Source organism: Cervus elaphus, chromosome 24 (assembly GCF_910594005.1).
Source record: "Cervus elaphus chromosome 24, mCerEla1.1, whole genome shotgun sequence".
NCBI lineage: Eukaryota > Metazoa > Chordata > Mammalia > Artiodactyla > Cervidae > Cervus > Cervus elaphus.
Genome location: NC_057838.1, coordinates 31,200,582 through 31,222,628, shown reverse-complemented (window position 1 = coordinate 31,222,628; position 22,047 = coordinate 31,200,582). Strand labels below are relative to the sequence as shown.

The window sequence follows — 22,047 nt, the reverse complement described above, 5'->3', positions numbered from 1 at the left end:
ATTGTTACCTCGGGTACCCAACTCTGTGGCCTGCTTTCTTGACCTTTATTAAGCGTTTGAGAGAAAGGGCTTATTCCTGCTATTCCATCTTGGAACACAGACTCTGTGGGAGAGCACAGGCAGGGCCAATTTGTCCCCTTTCTCTGTTGTCATTGCAGTCATGCTCTGGTGTCAACATAATCTCCTTTTTCTGAGGAAATTCTTTCTGCCACATGGACAGGCGGGAGACTTCCAGGGCCATGTGACATTTGTTAATGGCAGGGCTCAGCAGTTTTATAAAGCAGGAAAAAAAAAAAAAAAAAGACTGTTAGAGTTAGTTAAGTGGCTTTCATGTCACTTTAAGTGAGCAATTATTGGGGTGAAAAGAAACTTGACTTTTTTTTTTACTCATTCAGTGTCCTGAGTTTTAGACAAATAAATTCTAGAGAGGAGAAAATATTTGTCCAACACTTCACAGCTAACAAATAACAGAGACAGACCTAGAAGTTAAGATTCTTTTTTGTGAAAAAATGTCATCTCTCTTTTGCATATTTTAGAAAAATATTGATGTCTCTTGATCGCAGTAAGCTTAATTGTGCTCTTCTGTTACTTCAGTACAGAATTTTTCATACCCCTGGGAGTTTTGTTCCAAAAAGCACAGTACAGTTTAATAACCTCAACCTTCAAATTTACAGAAACATCAATTTAGGAAGTGATAATAGAATGCTCTAAAGTATTGCTACATCTTCACCAAGCACTTAACCTCCTCTTGTGTACCAACAGAAAAAATGGCTAATTTTGTCTTTATGACTTCTAGCTGTCTTTTCCTACATCCTGCATGAATGCAGTGACCTGAGCCTAAATTTTAGTTATCTCAATGTTTGCTCATCCAACTAGATGTCAGTATTTGTAAATTTACCAAATTTGTTCTCATGGGTACACAATCATAGATAATTGCTCTATAGCAAAGTATTTAATCTGAAGTATGTCTGTACCTAGAGTTAGTTATTACTTTCCGGAAAACAAACTGGGTTGTGGTAAATTTTGTAAAGATGATGCATCTCTTGTGGTCTTCTTGAAATATGTAATTACCTTTCCTTCATCAAGGGTGAAATCTGCGTCCCCTCTCCTTAAATCTGGGTGAGCTTGTGTCTAATACAGAAGTTGCAGTCTGTGAATTTTAAGCTATAAAATGTCATAGGGCCTTTGCATGGTTCTTTTGGGACTTCTGTATTACAAACACAGCTAGCATGTTAGGAGGAAGCCAAGAATCTAAGAAACAGGCTGCATGTGGGTGTTCCCGTCCTGGCTCCAGCTGAGGTTACAGCTGATAGTCAGCATCAGCCCTTACCCATATGACCTGCAAGCTGCCCCAGCTGATGCGAGAGACCCTTTTTTCTTTGCTTTCTTTTTTTAAATAATTTTATCTATTTGTTTTTGGCTGTGCCGGATCTCCATTGCCGTGCAGGTGGTTCTCTAGTTGCAGTGAGCGGGGACAGCCCTCCACTTGCGGTGCGTGGGCTTCTCATCACGGTGGCACCTTTTGTGGCATCTCCTGTGCTCTAGAACACAGGCTCAATAGTTGGGGTGTGCAGGCTTAGTTGCTCCAGAGCAAGTATGACCCTCTGGGATCAGGGGTCAAAACTGTGTCACCTGTGCTGGCTGACGGTCTCTCCGCCACTGACCCACCAGGGAAGCCCCCAGAGAGGCCCTTTTTGTGCCAAGCCCTGCCCAAATTGCAAAATACGTGTTGTCCGTTTTTTGAGCACTCCCTCTTAGGGTGGTTTGTTGAGCAGTAAAAGGTAACAAACACAAATCAGTGCTATGTTTCTGAAACCTGTGTATGGGTTGGCGAAAAGAGAAGAGAAAGCCTATCAGGTCAGTGCTTTGATGCCAAAAGGCTCTTTTGTCATTGGAGCAGCCTACATCCCAAATCATTCTCCATCCAGGAAAAAAAAAGGAGTTTCATTCGGATACTCTCATCTGGGAAGATTTCCTACTTGCATGTATTCCATCACCTTTCATCCTTTCAGCATCCCTTCTGATCAAGTGGCCCTGCTTCCTTTACCTTAGGACACTTCTCTTCTGGCCTTGATACCTTATAGACACTGACACTTCTGCGGGGCATCACTTGTCCTTTGAAAATTTATTAATCAAATAAATTTCCTCTGCAGCTGTTTGATCTTTTTTTTCTTGATACAGATTTCATTGAACACAAATCCCCTTTTTTCTCTTTCAAGAAGTTCAGGGGTGATGTTAAAAAGGAGTTTTGTGTGTGTGAGGGCAGTGTGAGGGGGGACTGTAAAAAATAAAAAAATGCCAGTTGCATTGTAGAATCCATCAAAAAGGTCAGAGCCACACCATACATTACACATCACTTAGGCAACATATTCAGCTCTTCCGCCTTATATTTTTTTAAGAATGATCTTTAATGAGCATGCAAAGGGCACTACAAGAATCATTTCTCCTCAAATGGATTGTAAGGAGGGAGAGAGATGAGGCAGTCTGTACCTTTCTCATGAATATCTACCATGTAGGCTGAGATCTTTGGCACCCCCAGGCCTCTGATATTCTTCCTCTGTCCTCTCACAGACTCTGAAAAGCTCCCAACCTATTATTTAATGAGTAGAAGCTGCAGAATTATAGCAAAGCACACATGAATCCTAGTATCCAATGTGAAAGAAAAGAGCTGTATCTGAATAGTGATGTCTTTCTGAAAAATAATAAGAAAGACTTCTATTGATTCCTACACAGAGAGGGCTTAGGGGGTGTCTCTGTGGACTCTGGGGATAGTGTCTAGGTGAAGCAGAGAAGAAACACAGTGAAATGGGGCCCTTGGCCACACACAGATTCAGCCACTGATTCAAGTTCTTGGGATCAAATCAGTGTTACTCATAGATGAATGCCCAGAATGGATTCTAGCCTGCTGTTTGGAAGATGTTTTTTTTAATGTTTACACCAGTGGAGAAATTTAAATTAAATATCAGTTAGAAGGGACAACTTTGATGCATTGGGAAAAGTGATCAGTCTGGGAGGACTTCCCTGGTGGTCCGGTGGCTAAGACTCCACGCTCCCAATACATTGGGTCCCAGGTTCAATCCCTGGTCAGGGAACTAGATCCCACAGGCTGCAACTAAAAGATTCCACATAGCACAACAAAGAAAGAAGATCTTACGTGCCTCAGCTAAGATCCAGTGCAGCCAAATAAACACACACACACACACACACACACACACACAAAAGATTACAAAAGTCACATATGTATGCATATCTGGTCTTGAGATTTTAGCAAAGAAAACGATAATAAAAGTGAAAGTTATTTTTAAAAATGACCATCTATTGAGCATTTAGGGCATAAGACTAAATACCTTGTGTATTTAGTCTTGTGTACATTATTACATTTAATTCTCTCTAATCTCTTGAGAAAGGTGTTATTACTTACAATAAGAAATAGAGGGAGTCTGAATAATTTGATTCAAGTCACACATGTAGGAAGTGTTAGACCTGGGATTTAAAGCCTTTCTAGTGAATTCCAAGGCCAGTTGCTGTGTACTCTGCTAGTTTAATGAGCTGAGTGGACCTGGGGCAAGTGACTTGCCCTCTCTGAACCTAAAGTAACCTTCGTCACCTGTAAAGTTAGGAAGTTTATTGTTCTGTGCCCTCCAGGTCTATACTGGTTTCCTATTGCTACCGTTAAAAACCTACCATATATTTGATTGTAGTTGTCCATCTCTAAGTCATGTTCAACTCTTTGTGATCCCATGTTCTGCAGTACGCCAGGCTTCCCTGTCCTTCACCATCTCCCGGAGTGTGCTCAAACTCAAGACATATATTTGATATTAATAGCTTAAGCGGCATGTGTTTATCACCTTACAATTCTGTAGTTTGGAAGTCTGATGCAGGTCCCACTGAGCTTCAGTTATGGTGAAGACAGAGCTGGTTCCTTTTAGAGGCTCTGAGTATCTGCTCCCTCGGTTTTTCTAGCTTCTAGAGTCCACCTGCTCTCCTGGACTCAGGAGTCCTTTCTTGTGTCTTCCCAACCTCTTGTTCTCACATCTCATCCTCACATCTTTCTCTTTTGACTCCTGCTGTTTTACTTATAAGGGCCCCTGTGATTACCCTGGGCCCCACCCAGGTTATCTAGGTTAATCCTTCCCATTTCCTGATCCTTCATGTAATCACACCTGCAAGATCTCATTGCCAGGTATGGTAACATTGACAGGTTCTAGGGGTTAGAATTTGGACCTGCCTGGGGGACCATTACACGTCCTGTCACAAGCTCTGATTTTTTTTTTAATAGGCAGAAGTGTCATAAAAGTCCATGCCTGACGCTTGTTGGATAGTGTAGAGTTCTTTTTAGTTGCCTCTGTACCCTGTCTACAAGCTGGACTGTCTCTTCTAGCAGGGGTAACTGTCAGTCCCAGACTGTAGTTCTGTATACCTCTTGTCACCAAGTATATTGTCCTACTTTCTGGACTCTTTTTTTAAACTTCACTGTTGTGTTGATTGATCGTTTGTGTGGGATCACTCTCAGCATCACACTTGCTTCCTGAAGTGTGTGTGCATGTGTGTGTGTGCTCATTCATGTCCGACTCTTTGCAATCCCATGGACTCTATCTACATCGTCTTCTAGGTTCCTCTGTCTGTGGGATTCTCCAGGCAAGAATACTGGAGTGGGTTGCCATTTCCTACTCCAGGGGATCTTCCCAACCCAGAGATGGCACCCGAGTCTCCTGCATCTCCTTCATTGGCAGGTGGATTCTTTACCATTGCACCGCCTGGGAAGCCCTTCCTGAAGAAGACATCCTTTCTTACTGTATCCAGCATTCTCTCTCCTCTTCAGTTAACATGCCTTAGTTCTTTCATCCATGTCATTAACTCAAATACCATGTTGGCCCAAGTTCTGTAGAAGCTAATGAGTACTAGCCAGATGCAAAGCTCTGCCACCATCAGCATCTTAAAATTTTTAATGAGAATTATTTAAAATGCTTCATCTGTTTACCTAAGATTTACTTGGCCCCTCCTCCTAAAAATAGCAAAATATTCTCAGTGATTCTGTTTCAGCCTGTAATTGATCTATGAACTTCCTTGTAAATGGCAGGAAATAGAGCACTGTTTTCTGTTGGAAATATGGATCATGTATTAACTTATAGGCAGAGCAGACAGTAGTCACATACCCTGAAGCCAGTGATAATTTTCCTATTTCTCAGAGATCATGAGAGAAATAGCGCTCAGTTATAAACTTCTGGTGATTTTTCTATAACTGTTGGTAAGGTAACTAAAATTCACATCTTTTATTCTTTGTATGCAGTTTGTCTCTTGTTCCATATGGTTAATATTAAGGAACTTTTCACTCATATCCAACTTTCAAGTTATATATTTTTTTCAAAACAATGCATTAGTCTTTTGAAATTGGCTTCACTATCTAATTGTTCCAAAAATTGTTTTCAGTCTTAAGATAGGCATTTTAAATAAGACCCAAATAGAAAATTGAGAAAGAATCCATTGTTTGTTAAGCATTCACCAGGCAAACTGCTAAGCATTTCAGCCTGCTTACCATTTAAAGCCAATTAGAAATAATCAGCCAAAAATACTTTTAAATGTAATCAGTATTCAACTATGTATTTAAGTGAACTTTTGAGCTTGTTTTTCACTTCTCTTGTATTTCATTTTAAAAATATATTTATTATGTCTTGATTCTTTTGCAATTTAGTGTTTGGTAGAAAATAAAATAATAATAGTAACACCAACAATAAAGCTTAAGATTTTCTCTGAAAAATAATGCATTTAATTTTTATTCCTTACAAGAGAAGACAAAGTAGAATAAAATACTTCAAGACATAAAGAGTTGAGCTGTTCAAAGAGGGAAACAGATTGTCTTCCCACCTTCTCTACTGAGCATTCACAGAGCATAGTGATGAATTGTCGAGGAGTTTCCGGGAGCATGTTGGGGGAACCTGATAAACAGCAGGGCTACCTCTAGCCTACCTTGCTCATCACCAGGTCTTCAGACTATTCACCAGGGCACGAGAGATCGACGGAATCTTGTTTAACTATAAAATCTGTCATTGTCTTTTCTTCCCCAGGTAGCGCGGGCACCCCAGTCATGTTTAACAAGAACGGGGATGCCCCTGGGCGTTACGACATCTTCCAGTATCAGACCACAAACACCACCAACCCCGGCTACCGACTGATCGGACAGTGGACAGATGAACTGCAGCTCAATGTGAGTTTTGCTTGTCCTTCTTCCTTTGCTTATGAAATGAGTGAGCAGGTTTTTAATATGCTCCATGAGGCAGATATGTGTATGAGTATCCACAAGTGCGCTTGCAGCTTGTTGAGAGCATCAGCAGGGACTGGTAACCATAATAATCCAACAGTGAGAGCACTGATGATGATGGCGGTGATGGGCATGTGTGTGGAGTTCATGCCTGACTGTGTACTGGGCAAATCTGTGAATCATCTCATTGAAACTGAGGCTCGAGTTGCTTAACCAACAAGGTACCAGCTAATACTTCAGTACTTTCATGAGATCTTTCTCATGCTCAAATTATTTTTCCTTCCTTCCTTCCTCCTTTCCTTTATTTGCTCGTAGATTTTTTTTTTCTTTTAATTCATTTTACTGAGTCACTTTGACTTACACTGAGGTTCTCTGGGTAATATCAGTGTTAGCTAATTTCCATAACCTCTCTTTCATTCAAAAGCGTGACCTTGAGTGGGTGACCAGTTCTTTGTGCAAGGTTATGTCAGAGTTCACCAGGAAACCCATCAGGAACTCACCTGTAGTCAAACACAGTAAGGTGTATTTACCTCTCTACATGAAAAACAAACTCCTGCCAGCAAAGCTTCTTCAGGGTGGAGGTGTTCAGATGAGATTCGTTGAGTCGGGTAATTCTAAGGTGGTTTTGGGAAGCAAGGACCAGTTTTGGGGCGGGCCATTCTTAGGAAGTAGAGACAATATAATGATTGGGTGTCTTGGTGATTTTGAGCTAGGAGATGGGAGGATAAGAGCTGGGCAAGAATGGTCACGAATAGAGAAACAGTTTGACCTCGCGTGAACTGAAAAAGGGAGATGTCTGGATATTTTTGTAGTTGCAGAGTGTCTTAGTTTCACACATGATGGCTGAGTGGCCTGGCTTTGTCTTGTTCCCACATAGTCATGGAGTGGCCTTGTCTGGTTAGCATTTATATTCTTCTGAAGTTTGAAATGTGCCTGCCTGGGTGTTACCTGACAGCTCTTCAGCCCCTTTTTTATTTATTTGTGTTTTAATTTCTTACCATTTTAGGTTCAACATTCAATAATGTGCTTCTAATAATACTTACAATGCCCTATTTGAAATTAATGTTTAGTCTAAATGAATATGCTTGTCTTCCTGAGGAGTAAAGAACACTTGGGCCAGGGTCCTTCCACCCTGGCTGGGCCCAGTACAGCTCCTCTTTCTCCCCTCCTGGGACAGAATGTAAACTGTCCAGGCCCAAGCCTGGTGGCTGGGTTCCTGGAGCCGGGGGACTGTGGCAGGGATGCTGCAGGGCCTCTTTTTCTGAGATGTGTCGACTGGGGGGTTGTACTTCAAGAAGTTCTACAGCAGATTCCTTGATGTGGCCTTGAGCTCACATATAATGTTCACCTGGGATGCTGTGGACAAGTACATTAGGTTGGGCTTATGAATCAGGTAGGGCTCCTTAGATCCAGAGATCTACTTTGAAATAGTAATATATACAATGCATGATTGTCTTGTGTCCATCAGAGCCCTGTATTACTATGAGTTCTCCAGAGAAGCAACCAATAGGATAGGTCGGTAGGTAGATAGATAGATAGATAGATAAATAGATAGATTGTAGAAATTGGCTCACATTTATCATAAATACTGAGAGGTCCAAAGATGTGCAGTTGCCAAATCAGAGATCCAGAAGACTCAATGGCTTAAGATCCAGTCTGAGTCCAAAGGCAGTAGAAGACTGATGTCCCAGCTCAAAGACAGGCAGAGAGAAAGAGGGTTCTCTCAGGCTCAGGCTTTTAGTTCCGTCCAGCTCTTCGACAGGTTGTTTAAGGCACACACACATTGGGGAGGACAATCTGCTTGAATCAGTTAACAATTCAAATGTGCCTCTCAGCCAGGAACACCATCACTGTGTTTAACCACATACCAGGGCACCCATAGCCCATTCAGGTTGACACATAAAATGAACCATCACAAGCTCTGTCCCAGAGAAGTCCTTCTAAATGTTTTCCAAACCTGGAAATGATGCCATTAGCCTTTAATGGTGTAGACCTTAGGAGGCACTTTGGAAATGATTGAGAGTGTGTGTTTTTTTCAGCATAACACACAGAATAGACATCTTGAGGCTGGTACAGCTTGGGTTATGGTTTTTAGAAGAGAGGATTGTGCATGAGATGTGTTGGTCAAGCCATGAGAGGCCATTTACATCCTTTGCACATTGTCCCACCTGGTTCTGCTTGTATCTGTTCAGTTCTTTGCCTCTCAAGATCCACGATCCCAGTGAGCTGACAGGAAGGTTGTTCTTTGGTTTGTATTTTAATACAAATTGTGTTTATCAGCCATTCAACAAGTCTTTGTTTTGTTTTTTGTATTTTTAAGTACCTGTCCTGCAATAAGCATTGTACAAGGCAGTGGGTGCACAATGGAAATCAAGACAAACATAGTTCTTGTCTGTACATAATTGAAGATCTTGAATAGCATTACATGGTAAACAAGAGATATGAGTGTGAAAATTCCGAAGTGTGGTAAGAGGCATGGCAGGAGAGAAAGAATGGCAAAGAGAGACCTTGCAGATGAGGAGCAGACGATGAGGAGAGAATGAGTGATCCACGGAGCAGATCAGAAGTAGACACAGCGATGGTGTCGCTACGGGAGAGCATGCGGAGGAGGGATGAGAGAAGTTAGGGCAGTAGGTAAGAGCCAGAGCCGTTCCTGGTAGACCACGATAAATATTTTAAAGATTTTATTCTGAGTGCATTTGAAAACCATGAGGAAATGTTAAACAAAAGAGTGGCTGGCTCAGAATTAGGAATAAAATATTACTTTGTCTGCCGAGAAGGTGATGAATAGTAAAGGGCAAGCATGGGAGTAGAAAGACTAATGAAGACTGCATTGCAGTTGTCGAGCTAAAGTAGGGTGGCATAGTGAAGGGATTCTCCACTTCAGTGTGCAACAGAAACCATCTGGAAGGCTTGTAGAAACACATCTGCTGGGCCCGCTCCGAGGGATTCTGATTCAGGACATCCGGGAGTGCAAGGAGACCCAAATTTTTGTCTTTCGAAGGAGTACCTGTGCTATGATGGTAGTACTTGGAGAACCACTGGCTTAGAGAATGTGGTACTAGCAGAGATACAATGAAATGAGTGGAAACATTCATATATGCATTATATATATATACACGCACATATATATATAATATGTATATGCCTATACAGCTATAATTGCATATATGTGTGTGTGTGTGTGTGTGTGTATCTTACAGGAAGAATAACATAATTGGGATTTAGTATTGGAGGTAAAGGAAGAGTAATACTGGGATTGAAGGAAAATAATCAAGAGTGAATCCCAGGTTTATAGCTCGAGGAACTCTGTGAATGCTCCAACAAGAGAGTAGGGAGACAGCTTGGAACAGGAGGGGAAGATTGAGAACCCTGATTGAGTCTTCCCAAATCCATGAGGGCCAAAACGAAATGGATATAAGTCTGAAGCTCAGAAAAGAGTTTTGGGCTATAGTTTTTTGTTGTTGTTGTTGTTTTTTAAAGCAAGTTGTTAACCTATAAATGGCCTTGAAATGCATTAGAGAAAGAAAGAAAATGTAATAGCAGAGAACCCAAGGCCTTGAAAACCTCATAGAAAGTGTCACAATTCCAAACCAACTACTCCAAGTAACACCCAACTTAAATGTTTCTGTCTCATTTGCCTGGAAAGTTGGGCCAAGCTATATTCTTTGAATTTTTATTTTTGTTTACGGAAGCTAGACAAGCATCTGTGCTTGATTTAGCACTAAATAGGAACAGCTTTGATTCTTCCTTGTCCTGCTGAGAGGTTATGGTAGGAAGGGTGGACAGGACCACAGTTCCTCAGCTGAACCCAGTGGCTGATGCTTGCTATTGGATGCACCTTAAAGTTATGAATGGCTAAGCCAGGGACAGGACTGTTTTTAGACCCCTGAAAGGCTGGGTTAATTCAGAGGGTGAACACTGAGATAAGTAGCCTTGCAAAGAGGTCACCCTGTTGATGTCTTTTATAGACACCTTAAGATACTATAAAATCTAATTGGAATCACAAAGAAAGAGGGTGCTCCACCCTTCTCACCTGGAGACCCAGGCCACAGCTGCTGGTCTGTCCAGTGGGCATGTCCTGTCCATCCAGGGTCATCCTGCTCACGATGTTACTTCTGCACTAATTATTCTGATTCAGCTCCAAGTTTTGTGGGAGTGGACTTTTGGCAAACTTAGTTTGGTAGGTTTGCTTGCTCCTAGTCAATGAGATAAAACAAAGTATTTTAAGTAACATGTATGTTTATCATTTACAAAGACTCCAGGGTACTATTTCAGCCCCAAGTGAGATCATCTGGAGGAAATGAAGTTTTCAGGAGAGCTGTCTCTGTGGTCAGTAATTGCAAATACATTTCTTAGCTAGGAGGTGAAAGTTTTAGGGTCTCATGATCCCAGGGTTATAGACCAGGCTGCCTGGCATTCTGTATCTGATCCTCTGGAATTTAGGTGTCTGGGAGTGCCCTGTCTGTTACAGAATGCCACCCTGAGTCCTCACTGCTTAAGTGAGAGCTCTAGGCCCTGCCTCTTCTCGGGCTAACAGATGACCACAGGGTTTGCTGTTTGAATGTTTCTTCTCCAACCAGAATTCATCAGAAGGAAGTCATTAGGAAGATTCATTCTCCCACTTGCCACCCCTACAAGAAAGAACTCTGCTTTTTGCCTCAGGTTTGTGTAGTACCATGCAGAGATTCTGGAAAATGTTATTCCTGGCAGAGAAGCAGGCAAGGGAATAATGCAATAAATATCCATTGCTTACCTGTAGAGTATCAGGAAGGATGGAGCTGCTGGAGATGTTGAGAGAAACAAGGGGACATGTCCCTGCACTTGGGGTTCCCAGGAGAGGACCAGGGCTCTGTAATAGACAAACTCCATTTCAGGGTTTATTTTATTTATTTTCACTCTAAATATATATATATATATATATATATATATATTTAATTGGAGGATAATTGCTTTCCAATTTTGTGTTGGCTTCTGTCCTACATCAGCATTAATCAGCCATAGGTATACGTATGTCCCCTCCATGCTAAACCTCCATCCCATCTCCCACTCCATCCCACCCCTCTAGGTAGTCCCAGAGCACTAGGCTTGCACCCCCTGCGTCATACTGCAGCATTTACAGGGTTTAGATGGGTGCTGGTTTAAGGCACTGGCATATATTTGAACTGGAATTTGAAGGATAAGTCATAGTTCCCCAGATGGAGAAGAAAAAAGTGTTTTAGAATGAATAACACAATACTATGTAGAAACTAGGTTGGAGATATGTTGGGGATAAGGGCATAATATAAAAGGTAGAGAGTTTTAAAAACTATACATTTATGATGTGAATAAGCTCCACATATATTTTGCATATTAGAAACAAAATTTCTGTCATCCTTTTGGTTATTTGCAGTTAGTAGGATATTTAGATATGCCTGCAATGTAAATTTTTCTAATTAACTGAAATTCTTTAAAATCCAAAAATGTTAGTTTTTTTTTTTTTTTTTTTTTAAGAACTACCCTTAATAGGCAACTTCCTACAGTGAACAGCACACATTCTTAAATGGAAGATTGAGTAAATATCACTTAACCTTTACCTGGCACCTTAGTCTTCAGCCATTCTACAGGGTAGTCCACGTTTATAATCTTCTGAGGTTTGTGGGGGGCTTTTTAAGAAATTTGTTCCCTATTAAATTTACTTTCTAACCAGATACTGAAACCTCCTAAAAGGTAGAATCCATGTTTTAATTATTTTTTTGTACAATTACTAGCATAGTACCTGACACTTACCAAGCATTTGTGTTTGTTACTGTTGTTAATATATAAAACCGTGGTAAGATTAATATGATCTCTCTAATGGTAGAAATGTTCTGCGATGAGCAGTCACACTTCTTCCCTCTGGGAAGAGCACCCAAGCTTCCTTTTAAGTCATGTGGTCTGCCTTGCACAGTTCCTAAATCCAAAGGCAAGACTGGATTTAGCCTAAACGCATCACCCACGTTCATAGTGATGACAGGCAATAAACTGTGCAGTTAGGATGAACCACCAGATGCCTGTCAGCCAGTCTGAGACTCCACCACCTCTCACAGGAAGCCACAGGCAGACATTTGGAGACCGCAGAGCAGGAGCCCCAAGGAAAGGGAGGCAAAGCGTAGAGAACCTAGGTTGGAGGTGACATCCTTTGAGCCCTAGGAACCCTTTGCGTGCATGCTAAGACGCTCCAGTCATGCCAACTCTTTGTGACCCCATGGACTATAGCCCGCCAGGCTCCTCTGTCCATGGGATTCTCCAGGCAAGAGTACTGCAGTGGGTTGGCATGCCCTCCTCCAAGGGATCTTTCCAACCCAGTGATCAAACCCGCGTCTGTTATGTCTCAGGTCTCCTGCATTGGCAGGCAGGTTCTTTACCACACTGCCACGTAGGAAGCCCTGGAAGCCATTTACGGTGCTCTCTGGATTGTTCCCTTATCACTAACTGAAGGAAACTTAAGTGTCTTACTTTTCTACTTACAACTATTTCACTACAGCAATCAAAAATTTAAAAAAAAAAGTTTTTGTTTTAATACACCCAAACTGGGGTAAATAAAATGTCAGTCTACACTTAATAAGCAGAAGTTTTTAAATTTCATTAAACTGAGGTGATTAAAAATTAATTTTAAAAGTTGTAATTTTGTTAAATATTTGAATCTTTCACCCTGGTTAGAATTTTGTCTTTCACTGGCATTTAAAGACAAAAAGTACGGTTGATTGCGGCAATCACTGTTTAATCAAATTATCTCTTCCCAAATCAATACTTACTTCTACTGCCTATAAAACTCCTAATCACTCTATTGTTTCATAATTGCAGCAGTAAAAATGTTTTAGAAGTCTAATCATGCTTATAATTTACAAAGTATTACATGAGATATGGGGTAATGGATAGCCATAATCAAAGTAATGTTGCCAAAGAGAAAAATATGTAAGTTGTCAAAATCTAGTACTTCTTTAACTTCGGTTTAAAGGCTGCTTTTATGAAATTACCCCACTGATCATCATAATAAATGACTCATATCTTATAATGTATAGTTTTGTTATTAGTAACCAGGGCTACAGGCTTTGTAGCTGATCTGATTAAATGGAACTGAGTCTTCGCTCCATCAGTTACGAGCTGTAGAGGATTACAGTAGTACCAATTTCATAAGGTTATTGCCAGAATTAAATGTAGTAATATATGTAACAAACTTAAAACAGTGCCTGGCACATAGTAAATATTCAACAAATGTTAGCTGTAATAGCAAAAGTAATAATAATTTAATATCTTTAGTTTATCACGTAACTGTTGAAAATGTCAATTTCTAGTGCTCAACTGTATTTTGTTTTCTTTATCCCCTGCACCTAGTGTGATGCTTATAAAATGATTGTTCTATATGAAATAGATGAGTGGATAAGCAGACAAACAGGTTATGTTATAAATTACTTAGGAGTAAGGGTGTCATTTTTGATTTAGAATCCTCAGTGCCTATTGCATGAATGGATGAGATGATGTACCCAGAAATCTACTGCAGTCAACAATTCTGTATGATTCAGGAATCCACTTGAGACCTTGGTTCACCAGACAGGTTTCTTCAGAATTGTATATGTGGTCTATAAGCCAGTTCACGTTGCACAGATAGATTTTCAGTCTCTGAATGATAGAGGGAAAAAAAAAGGATGAAAAGGAATAAAAGAATTGGTTTTAATTTTTCCAATTGACTTTTCATTTTAGAAACCTCCCTGTGGCTATTTTAGGACACAGTGGGATAACTGTTCTTGAGGGATTGTGTCGGGGCATGAATGTCTACGTTTGTGTTAGTGAAAGTGAATTGATAATCAGACCACTAAAACTGCTTCCATCCACCGCCTGCCTACGTACCCATCTAGTTTTTAATGTCTCATTGGAGGAAGAGTCAAAACAGCAAAGGATTTAGTTTCATTAGGTCCCATTTGTTTAGTTTTGCTTTTATTTCCAATATTCTGGGAGGTGGGTCATAGAGGATCTTGCTGTGATTTATGTCAGAGAGTGTTTTGCCTATGTTCTCCTCTAGGAGTTTTATAGTTTCTGGTCTTACATTTAGATCTTTAATCCATTTTGAGTTTATTTTTGTGTATGGTGTTAGAAAGTGTTCTAGTTTCATTCTTTTACAAGTGGTTGACCAGTTGGTCAACTGGTCAGCAAAGGATTTAGGATCGTGGCTGTCATGGCTGGGCCCAGATCCTAGGTCTGTGAACCGGGACAAGAATGGCCTCTCTGACAAGATGGCATTTACCCTGAGACCGGAGGGCCAAGAGTTACGTCCATGTGTCAACATCTCTGAATCTGTGGTATTTTACACAGGACACATACAAATCCAGTACAGTAAGTACTGCTTTCCAGTTGCAACGCAGCCTGAGACTACAGATCCCAAGCTGAATACAAACAGCAGGAGTGCTTAAAAACTTAATTCCTTGCTAATATTTTAAGAATCAAGAAATTTTGCAAGAATAACTTTATTTTTGGCTTTTCTTTTCGAAATCAGATCAGGCAGTAGTATGCCTTTATTCCATGCTGTCATAGTTAATTGGATCTCAGTAAAGGCTTCCCACTTCTCTGTGTCTCCACAGACCCTACTCTCCCCCATTGCCTGATCCCCGCCCCAATCTCTGCTCCCTCATCTATTTCCTTATGCCCATAGGCATCTCATTTCACTCACTAAATCTAGGTGTAGAGTAGATTTCAACTTATTTCCACTAATTTGGTTTCCATACATACTTGACTTTTTATAAATCATCTCTAAGAATTGTTTTTCAAAAGTCAACAATAATATACTAATAGTGTCAGTGACTCAAAACAGCCATAAGAATGTGACAGCTTTTTTAAAAAAATGGTCCATAAGTACAGTCTTCTAAAGAGAACTGCTTTAATGGAGACAGTGCTTTTGTTTGGAGACATGTATTTGTGCAAATTCTGAAATATACCGAAAATGAAAGAAACCGAGATCACCCTTTGTTGTGAGCATTTCTTCTTGTAACCAGTGGTGTATAATTGTGTTCTGTCTATGAATGTCTAGACAATGCATGGTATTTATAATTATCAATATGTTTTCATAAGCATGTGCATTACAGAAGCCTGAACCCCCATTATTTCTTGTTTGCATTGTAGGTGTTCCAGCAAATCACTTTTGTTTATTAATATACAACTTTGTTCCGTGGGGGAATTGTTGAATTTCATTACTTACTGTGTTTGGAGCTCAGGCAAAATATATTTGAAAGAAGAAGTAATAAGGATGAGTTTAGAGAGCTCAGATGTTATAACAGGGATTCTCACTTGCTATTGCCAATCCAAAATTAGAAAAGGGAAAAGATGAGTTTATGTACCCTCTGCCTAACCATTTGCTCTGGGAAGCCAAAAATCCAAGGGTGACATGATGATGTTAAAATGGAAATGTAGAGACTAGATTAGAAGTGTTTTCAACATGGTGTGAGATAGTCTTATAAAGTGGGATAGCATCAGAAAGCCCTACCTTCTCAACCACTTGTGGCTAAAGTGAATCATACACTATCCTTGAACCCCAGCCCCTTGTATATTTAAAACCTAATCAAGCCAAGCAAAACAGCTACTTCACAAGGACACTTTGAAAATGAATTGCTATAATCTTCCTGATATAAATGAGCATATGGGATTCATGGTCATACTTCTTGTCATATTTCTTGCTGCTGTAAATAATTTCCAGAAACCTGGTTGCATAAAACACCACACCTTTCTTTTCTTATAGTTCTGAGGGTCACAGGTCCCATAGGGATCCCACTGGGCTAATATCCAGGTGTCAATGGAGTTGTTTCTGGAGACTCTAGGGGAGAATATGCGTCCTGCTTGTTCTGGTCCTTGGCAGTGTTTAGTTCCTTTTGGTTGTGAAACCGAGATCTCTGTTTCTTTGATGTCAGCCATGGGTTGATCCTAGCTTCTCGAGGCCACCTTGATGCATTGGCTGGTGTCCATTTCTCCACCTTCCAAGCTGGCAGTGGTGGGTCGAGTCCCTCTCATGCTTCCCCTGCTTCCTGCCTCCTCTCCCATGGTTGTATCTCCCACTGACTCTTCTGCCTTCCTCCTCTACTCTGAAGGGCCAATGTGATTATCCTTGGCTCATCCAGATAATCCAGAATAATCTTATTTTTAGTCTGTAATCTTGTTCCATGTGCAAAGTCTCTTTTGCTGTAGCATATTGATAAATGAAGAAATTAAGATATGGAAATCTTTGTTGGGGAGACAGGTAAAGGGGGCAGATTATTTTCCCTAAGTACTGTTCTTTACTACCTAACTTTGTTTTTCTATGAAATCTGTAAAATTCATACTGTTGTTCGGTCACTAAGTCATGTCCAACTCTTTGTAACCCCCATGGAGTGCAGCACACCAGGCTCCCTGCCCCTCACTCTCTCCCAAAATTTGCTCATATTCATGCTCATTGAGTCGGTAATGCCATCCAACCATCACTGCGGCCCCTTCTCCTTTTGCCTTCAGTCTTTTGCAGCATTGGAGTCTTTTCCAATGAATCAGCTCTTTGCAACACATTTTCATTATTCTTTTAATTTTTTATTTTTTTGTTCTTTAATTTCAATATACCTCTATCATTGTCATATTTTTATTAAATATTTTTGTGCAGTGAAAGTTTAGTCACTCAGTCGTGTCTGACTCTTTGCGACCCCATGGATTGTAGACCATCAGGCTCCTCCATCCACGGGATTTTCCAGGCAAGAATACTGGAGTGGGTTGCCATTTCCTTCTCCAGAGGATCTTCCTGATCCAGGGATCAAACCCAGGTCTCCCACATTGTAGGCACTCCACACTTTACCATCTGAGCCACCAGGGAAGGCGCAGTGAAAGGTTACTTTCCAATTACAGTTGTTACAAAATGTTGCCTGTATTCACCATGTTATAAATATATTATTAAGCCTATCTAAAATAGGTAACATAGTTGTGTAAACAGATAAGATTTGTATGAGATTTTCTTAAGCATCTTTAGTATCTGTCTTGACTTCGTTGGTGGCTCAGATGGTAAAAGTTCTGTCTGCAATGCAGGAGACCCGTATTCTATCCCTGGTTTGGGAAGATCCCCTGAAGAAGGGAATGGCAACCCTCTCCAGAATTCTTGCCTGGAAGATTCCATGGTCAGAGGAGTCCAGTATGCTACAGTCCATGGGGTCACAAGGAGTAGGACACGACTGAGCTACTAACACTTAATATCTGCTTGAGCTCATCTGTTTGATAACTGTTCTCATCATATACCTAGAAAAGCCTAGAGAAGAACCCTGAATTAAGAACCCTAAATTAATGATAAGCAGACATAATCTCTCTCAAGTGAGGCCTCAGGATTACCGAACAAAAGAGTAAGTAACACCGGAGGAGGCCTAGTTAAGCTCTAAAGGAGAATTCTCTTCACCTCCAGCCCTGTCCAAGTGTAGCCTCCACAATCTTGAGCATTTTGCTTTCATTGCATCATTTCTCCAAATGACAAAGCATAAATGCAGAGAAAGAGAATAGATTGGCAGTTCCTGAAATAGTTAAACATAAAATTGCCGTATGAACTAGAAATTCCACTCTTGGATGTTACCTTGTTCTGACCTTCTCTGGTCTGTACTGAAGGTCATGGAACAGTAGAACATCATAGTGAATAGCCTGGAATTTGGAAGCTGTTGACTGCTGACTCCCTGACATGGCTACCAAAGTTGTCTATTGATAATGCAAAGTTGAGTTTGCAGTTTACTCAGTAAGGGGGCCACCATCTTCAAAGAGTCTTTGTAGAATCTCAGGAGAGGGAGGTTAAGGGCAGATACTTTTGAAATTTGGGGTTCTAGAATAAGGCACTTCTTTCAGTGGGGGAGGTTTGATCAGAATTGGGCAAAGTCTAAGATATTTTAGTATTGTATTAGATCCAGCGAGAAGGGTTTTGAAGCAAGTCTTTTAGCATAAACTTGTTTGATGAGAGAATATATCCCAATTGAGTGATAATTGGTCCTGAAAATGAGCTATTTACTCTGATTGAAATTTATTTTTTTTTGGAGTGATATATTGTGCACATGGATGGATTTTCAGGAAGTTCCTAAAACAAACCTTAAAAAATACACATTTGTAACTTTTATCTTCCTGAATAAGAATTTCTTAGATTGTAAAATCATATTAGCATAGACAGTTTTACTTTCCTTGAATCTTTTAAGGTGGGTAGTTGCAGGCAGTCTGTTCTGAGGAGGTAGACAGAGTTAGAATCCTTTTAGTCTCTGATAAACCATCTGCGTTCAGAGCCATCCTCGATGGAGGTGTGGTGGGCTACTTGGTGTCATCATTTTTCCCCACCATCAAGGTTCATTCTTGTTCCAGTGTCTTGGACCACAATGAAAAGTGAAGCTTCCCTCCCTTTTCTACTGTCCCCCACCCTTCAGAACAAAATAGCACAACCACTGAGCATACGTCACCCTAAACTACTCCAGTCACTTAAGCAAGGCAGCCCCATAATCGGTGCTATTACAGCCTTCCTGTTTACATTGCATTGTCTGTCCTCAGAAGGGGCCTTTGTCTGAGAGAATTCATTTTTCTGGTTACTGCACCTGGGAGGCCCCCACCCCCAGTTTTCTCAGGTGAGCCCTGCCATTCCCAGGGATGTTTTGCTCATGCCATCTTTAAATGTCCTGAATTCGATAGGATCCTGTCTACAGGCAACTTCTCCAAAAGATTCTTCAGTTGAGAGTAGTAAACAATCCCCTAAAATCTAAATGAGCAGCATCCCCCCACTCCCCCGCCCAGCCAAATTTGTAAATGTGTTTCTCATGCCTGGAAACAGAATCTGGCTGGTCTTTACACAGCTGCACAGCCAGTTTCCCATTGTTAAGTATAAAAGTGGCTTCAGTGAACTTCCGACCCCAACATTTACCCTCTCTCATCTGATTGATTATGGAGCCCAAAGAGAAATCTCTGTCCTTCTTGGAAAATGGGGTGAGGGGAGCCTAGGAGAAGTAGCCGTCTCACTACACCCTTTGTCTCACGTTTTGGAATCGTCTCACCCGCTATCCAGACAAGCTCTCTGGTCAATAAGCGTTCATTTCTTACAACCTCCTGAACAAACATTCATCCACTCATCAATGTAGGGGGTGTTTCCACATCCCTACTTAATAGTCCTTTTAGCTATGACAGTGAGGAAGAGGTAATAGGCAGAGAGCAAGAAAGACAGAAAAGATGCAGTGGGAAAATACCAAGTAGGCAAAACTTCTCATAAATAACAAAGGCATTCTCGATTTATCATGTGGCAATAGTGTAACAGAGCCTTCACAGTAACTGAATGGGACACGGAGATCTTTATCTTAGCAGGGAACATGATGTCTGCCATTTGAAATCATGCCGTGGAAGCGAGCTTTAACACAGTGATGGATATGCATGGGAAAGGTAAGTGGTTCTTTGAAATTGCCCTGAAATCATTTATGCTCCAACAAGAAGCTAGTTCGCACCGAAGTTGGTAAATAGTTGCATGATTTGTGTGTATATTTCCTGATAGTTAATTTTTTTTCTATTAAAAGTATAGATCACCTTGACTATAAATGCCAGTTTACAGGATTCAATCAAGAGTGCCAGATTATAATAACAGGAGTCTGGCAAGAAGGGGTGGAACCAATAGCTCTTCTCTCTCATCACTGTTATTGTTACACAAATGAGTGTCATCCCACTTGATGTGACTGTCTGCAGAAGACTAACTGATCTGTTTTGTAGCCATCAGCTTGTGTCTTATAGTGAAACTATTGAAGGTTCCCTGAAAGCCTCGCAAATTTTCACCATCAAGCATCTTACTAGGAATAACAAATATTATGAGCATTTTGATAATGGACTATTCAGGATTTAGGGATTGTTTGTTTTGTTTTGTTTTGTTTTGTTTTTAAATCGATCCCGACTCTAAATTTGTCATTAGAGGTAAGTAGAGCTAAAGTGGCTGAGAGGGTTATTTGTAAACAGGAAAATACTAGGGATTCTTCTGTGTGACCTTTCTAGAGTCATATCTGCTTTCTCTGCCTTAATTTTCCTTTCTAAAAAATGGAGAGGAGTTTAGTAGGTTAATGTTAACAGATATCTGCTGACATAGGTCATCTCTGAAGAGGCGGTATGACAGTGTTAAAACACAAGGGTTGAGCGGGCAGGCCGCCTCCTTTTCAGTCCCAAGCTTCCCCACTCTCTAGTGCTACCATTCAACTTGCTTCACCTCACTTAATTTGCTTCACTTGCCCTGTCTGTGAAACAGGGCTCATAGGGACCTGTCCCAAAGGACTGTCACAAGACTCAAGTACATGAAAAGTGGTTAGGATGATGACCGATACAATAATATAACCCAAACTCTTTGCCAACTTGATGTTGGTGTGGACTGCTATTATATCTGTTACTGCTTTTCTTAAAACCTGAATTGACCTTGTTTCTCCTTGGTGGTAACATCCCCACCTATCTCCCTTGCCTCCCGGGTCAGGGAGGAGGGTCCTCCTCCCACCTCCTGCCTTCTCTGCCCGTGGCCTTTGTCTCCCCCAGCGCCCATGCTCCCGTCACACAGCCCTCCCGAAAGTGTCTGGAATCTGTCACACGCTCTCTGACCTTTCTCTATCTTGTCACATCCGTCAAAATGCCATAATCCACTGCTGAACTGAACACTGGCCCCAGAGGGCATTCTGGCTTCCCTGGAAAGACATATCTGCATCAAACATTTTCTCTACCTTTTCCTCCCAAGAGGGGCTTCCCCTCTCCCCATGGCAGCTTTGTTTCTTTTACCTCCTCCGTGAAGTTCTCAGAGGTCCTGGCCCTCCCAGCACCTAGCATTTGTCAGACACCGAACTGATGCTTACGCATTAAGTTACACAACGGTCAAATAGTCCAACCTTGGATCTCTTCTCTGGAAGCAACTTGCTTCATTTCAGAGAACTTTGCAGTTGCAGTGTAGGGAGAAAGGATATTGGAGCAGGCTGAAGTGCCTTGAGCCAAAGTTTATTCATAAAATGCACCCAACAGAGTAAGGTGCCCAGCTGCCCTGAAAATGAAGCTCCCAGAGCCTCAGAGCACAATGTCACCCCAAGAGACAGCTGAGTGGGGACAGGAAATTTTTCCATAGACAGAGACTCGGGTAGTGTTAATTACCCTTCTCCCATCCTTCCCAACCCTGGTGTATACTTTAGACATCTTACCTCTTTAATTCCCTGATTCCACCTGGCTTTCAGAATGAATCACTGGAGACCAGTTACTATCCAAAATGGTTATTTTCAAAAGACACACATGTATACGTGGCCAGAGATAACAAACTGAACTGTGTTCAATAACTTCTTTAGGAACGAAAAACCCTCCACAGAGGCCATAGCTTTGGGGCTACTGTCAGCCTGCCACGCGTGTTGATTGTTTCTTTCTGAGATGTGTGTCTTCATTATTTCTGTTCTCCTCCTCTTTACTGTGATCAGCACAAAGAAGAGTCATCCCAGGTTTCTTTCTAAAAGATGCCTCTTGAAATTTAATTTAAATGTCTTTGACTCCTTTTTTGTAGCCATTTCTCATGGGAGTGCTAATTTCCCTTTCTCCCTGCAAAGTTTGTATCTTCCAATTAAAAAGTGAAATCACATATGAATATATTCAAGAGACTTCGGTACATATCAGTTTCTAAGCTACAGCATGATATGAAAGGGGTTCTGATGTCCAGTTGTTGCATCCAAAGGAAGTGTTGGTTTTTAATCACAAGCCCTCGTTCCTTCCCCCAGAAGAGCAAGCTCAGGAAAGTGTCAGGAAAGGTGACTTCATTAACGTGAAAAATA

The 22,047-nt window shown here is 41.0% G+C and overlaps 1 protein-coding gene across 1 annotated transcript in view; it reads left to right on the top strand.

Annotated features, from left to right (window-relative positions):
* The window catches only part of GRM7 (glutamate metabotropic receptor 7), an 881,121-nt gene that overhangs the window by 585,231 nt on the left and 273,843 nt on the right, over positions 1-22,047 (top strand). Inside the window, exon 7 of the mRNA XM_043886644.1 lies at positions 6,066-6,205. Coding sequence (XP_043742579.1) covers positions 6,066-6,205 — 140 coding nt within the window. The remainder of the gene's footprint in view (positions 1-6,065; positions 6,206-22,047) is intronic.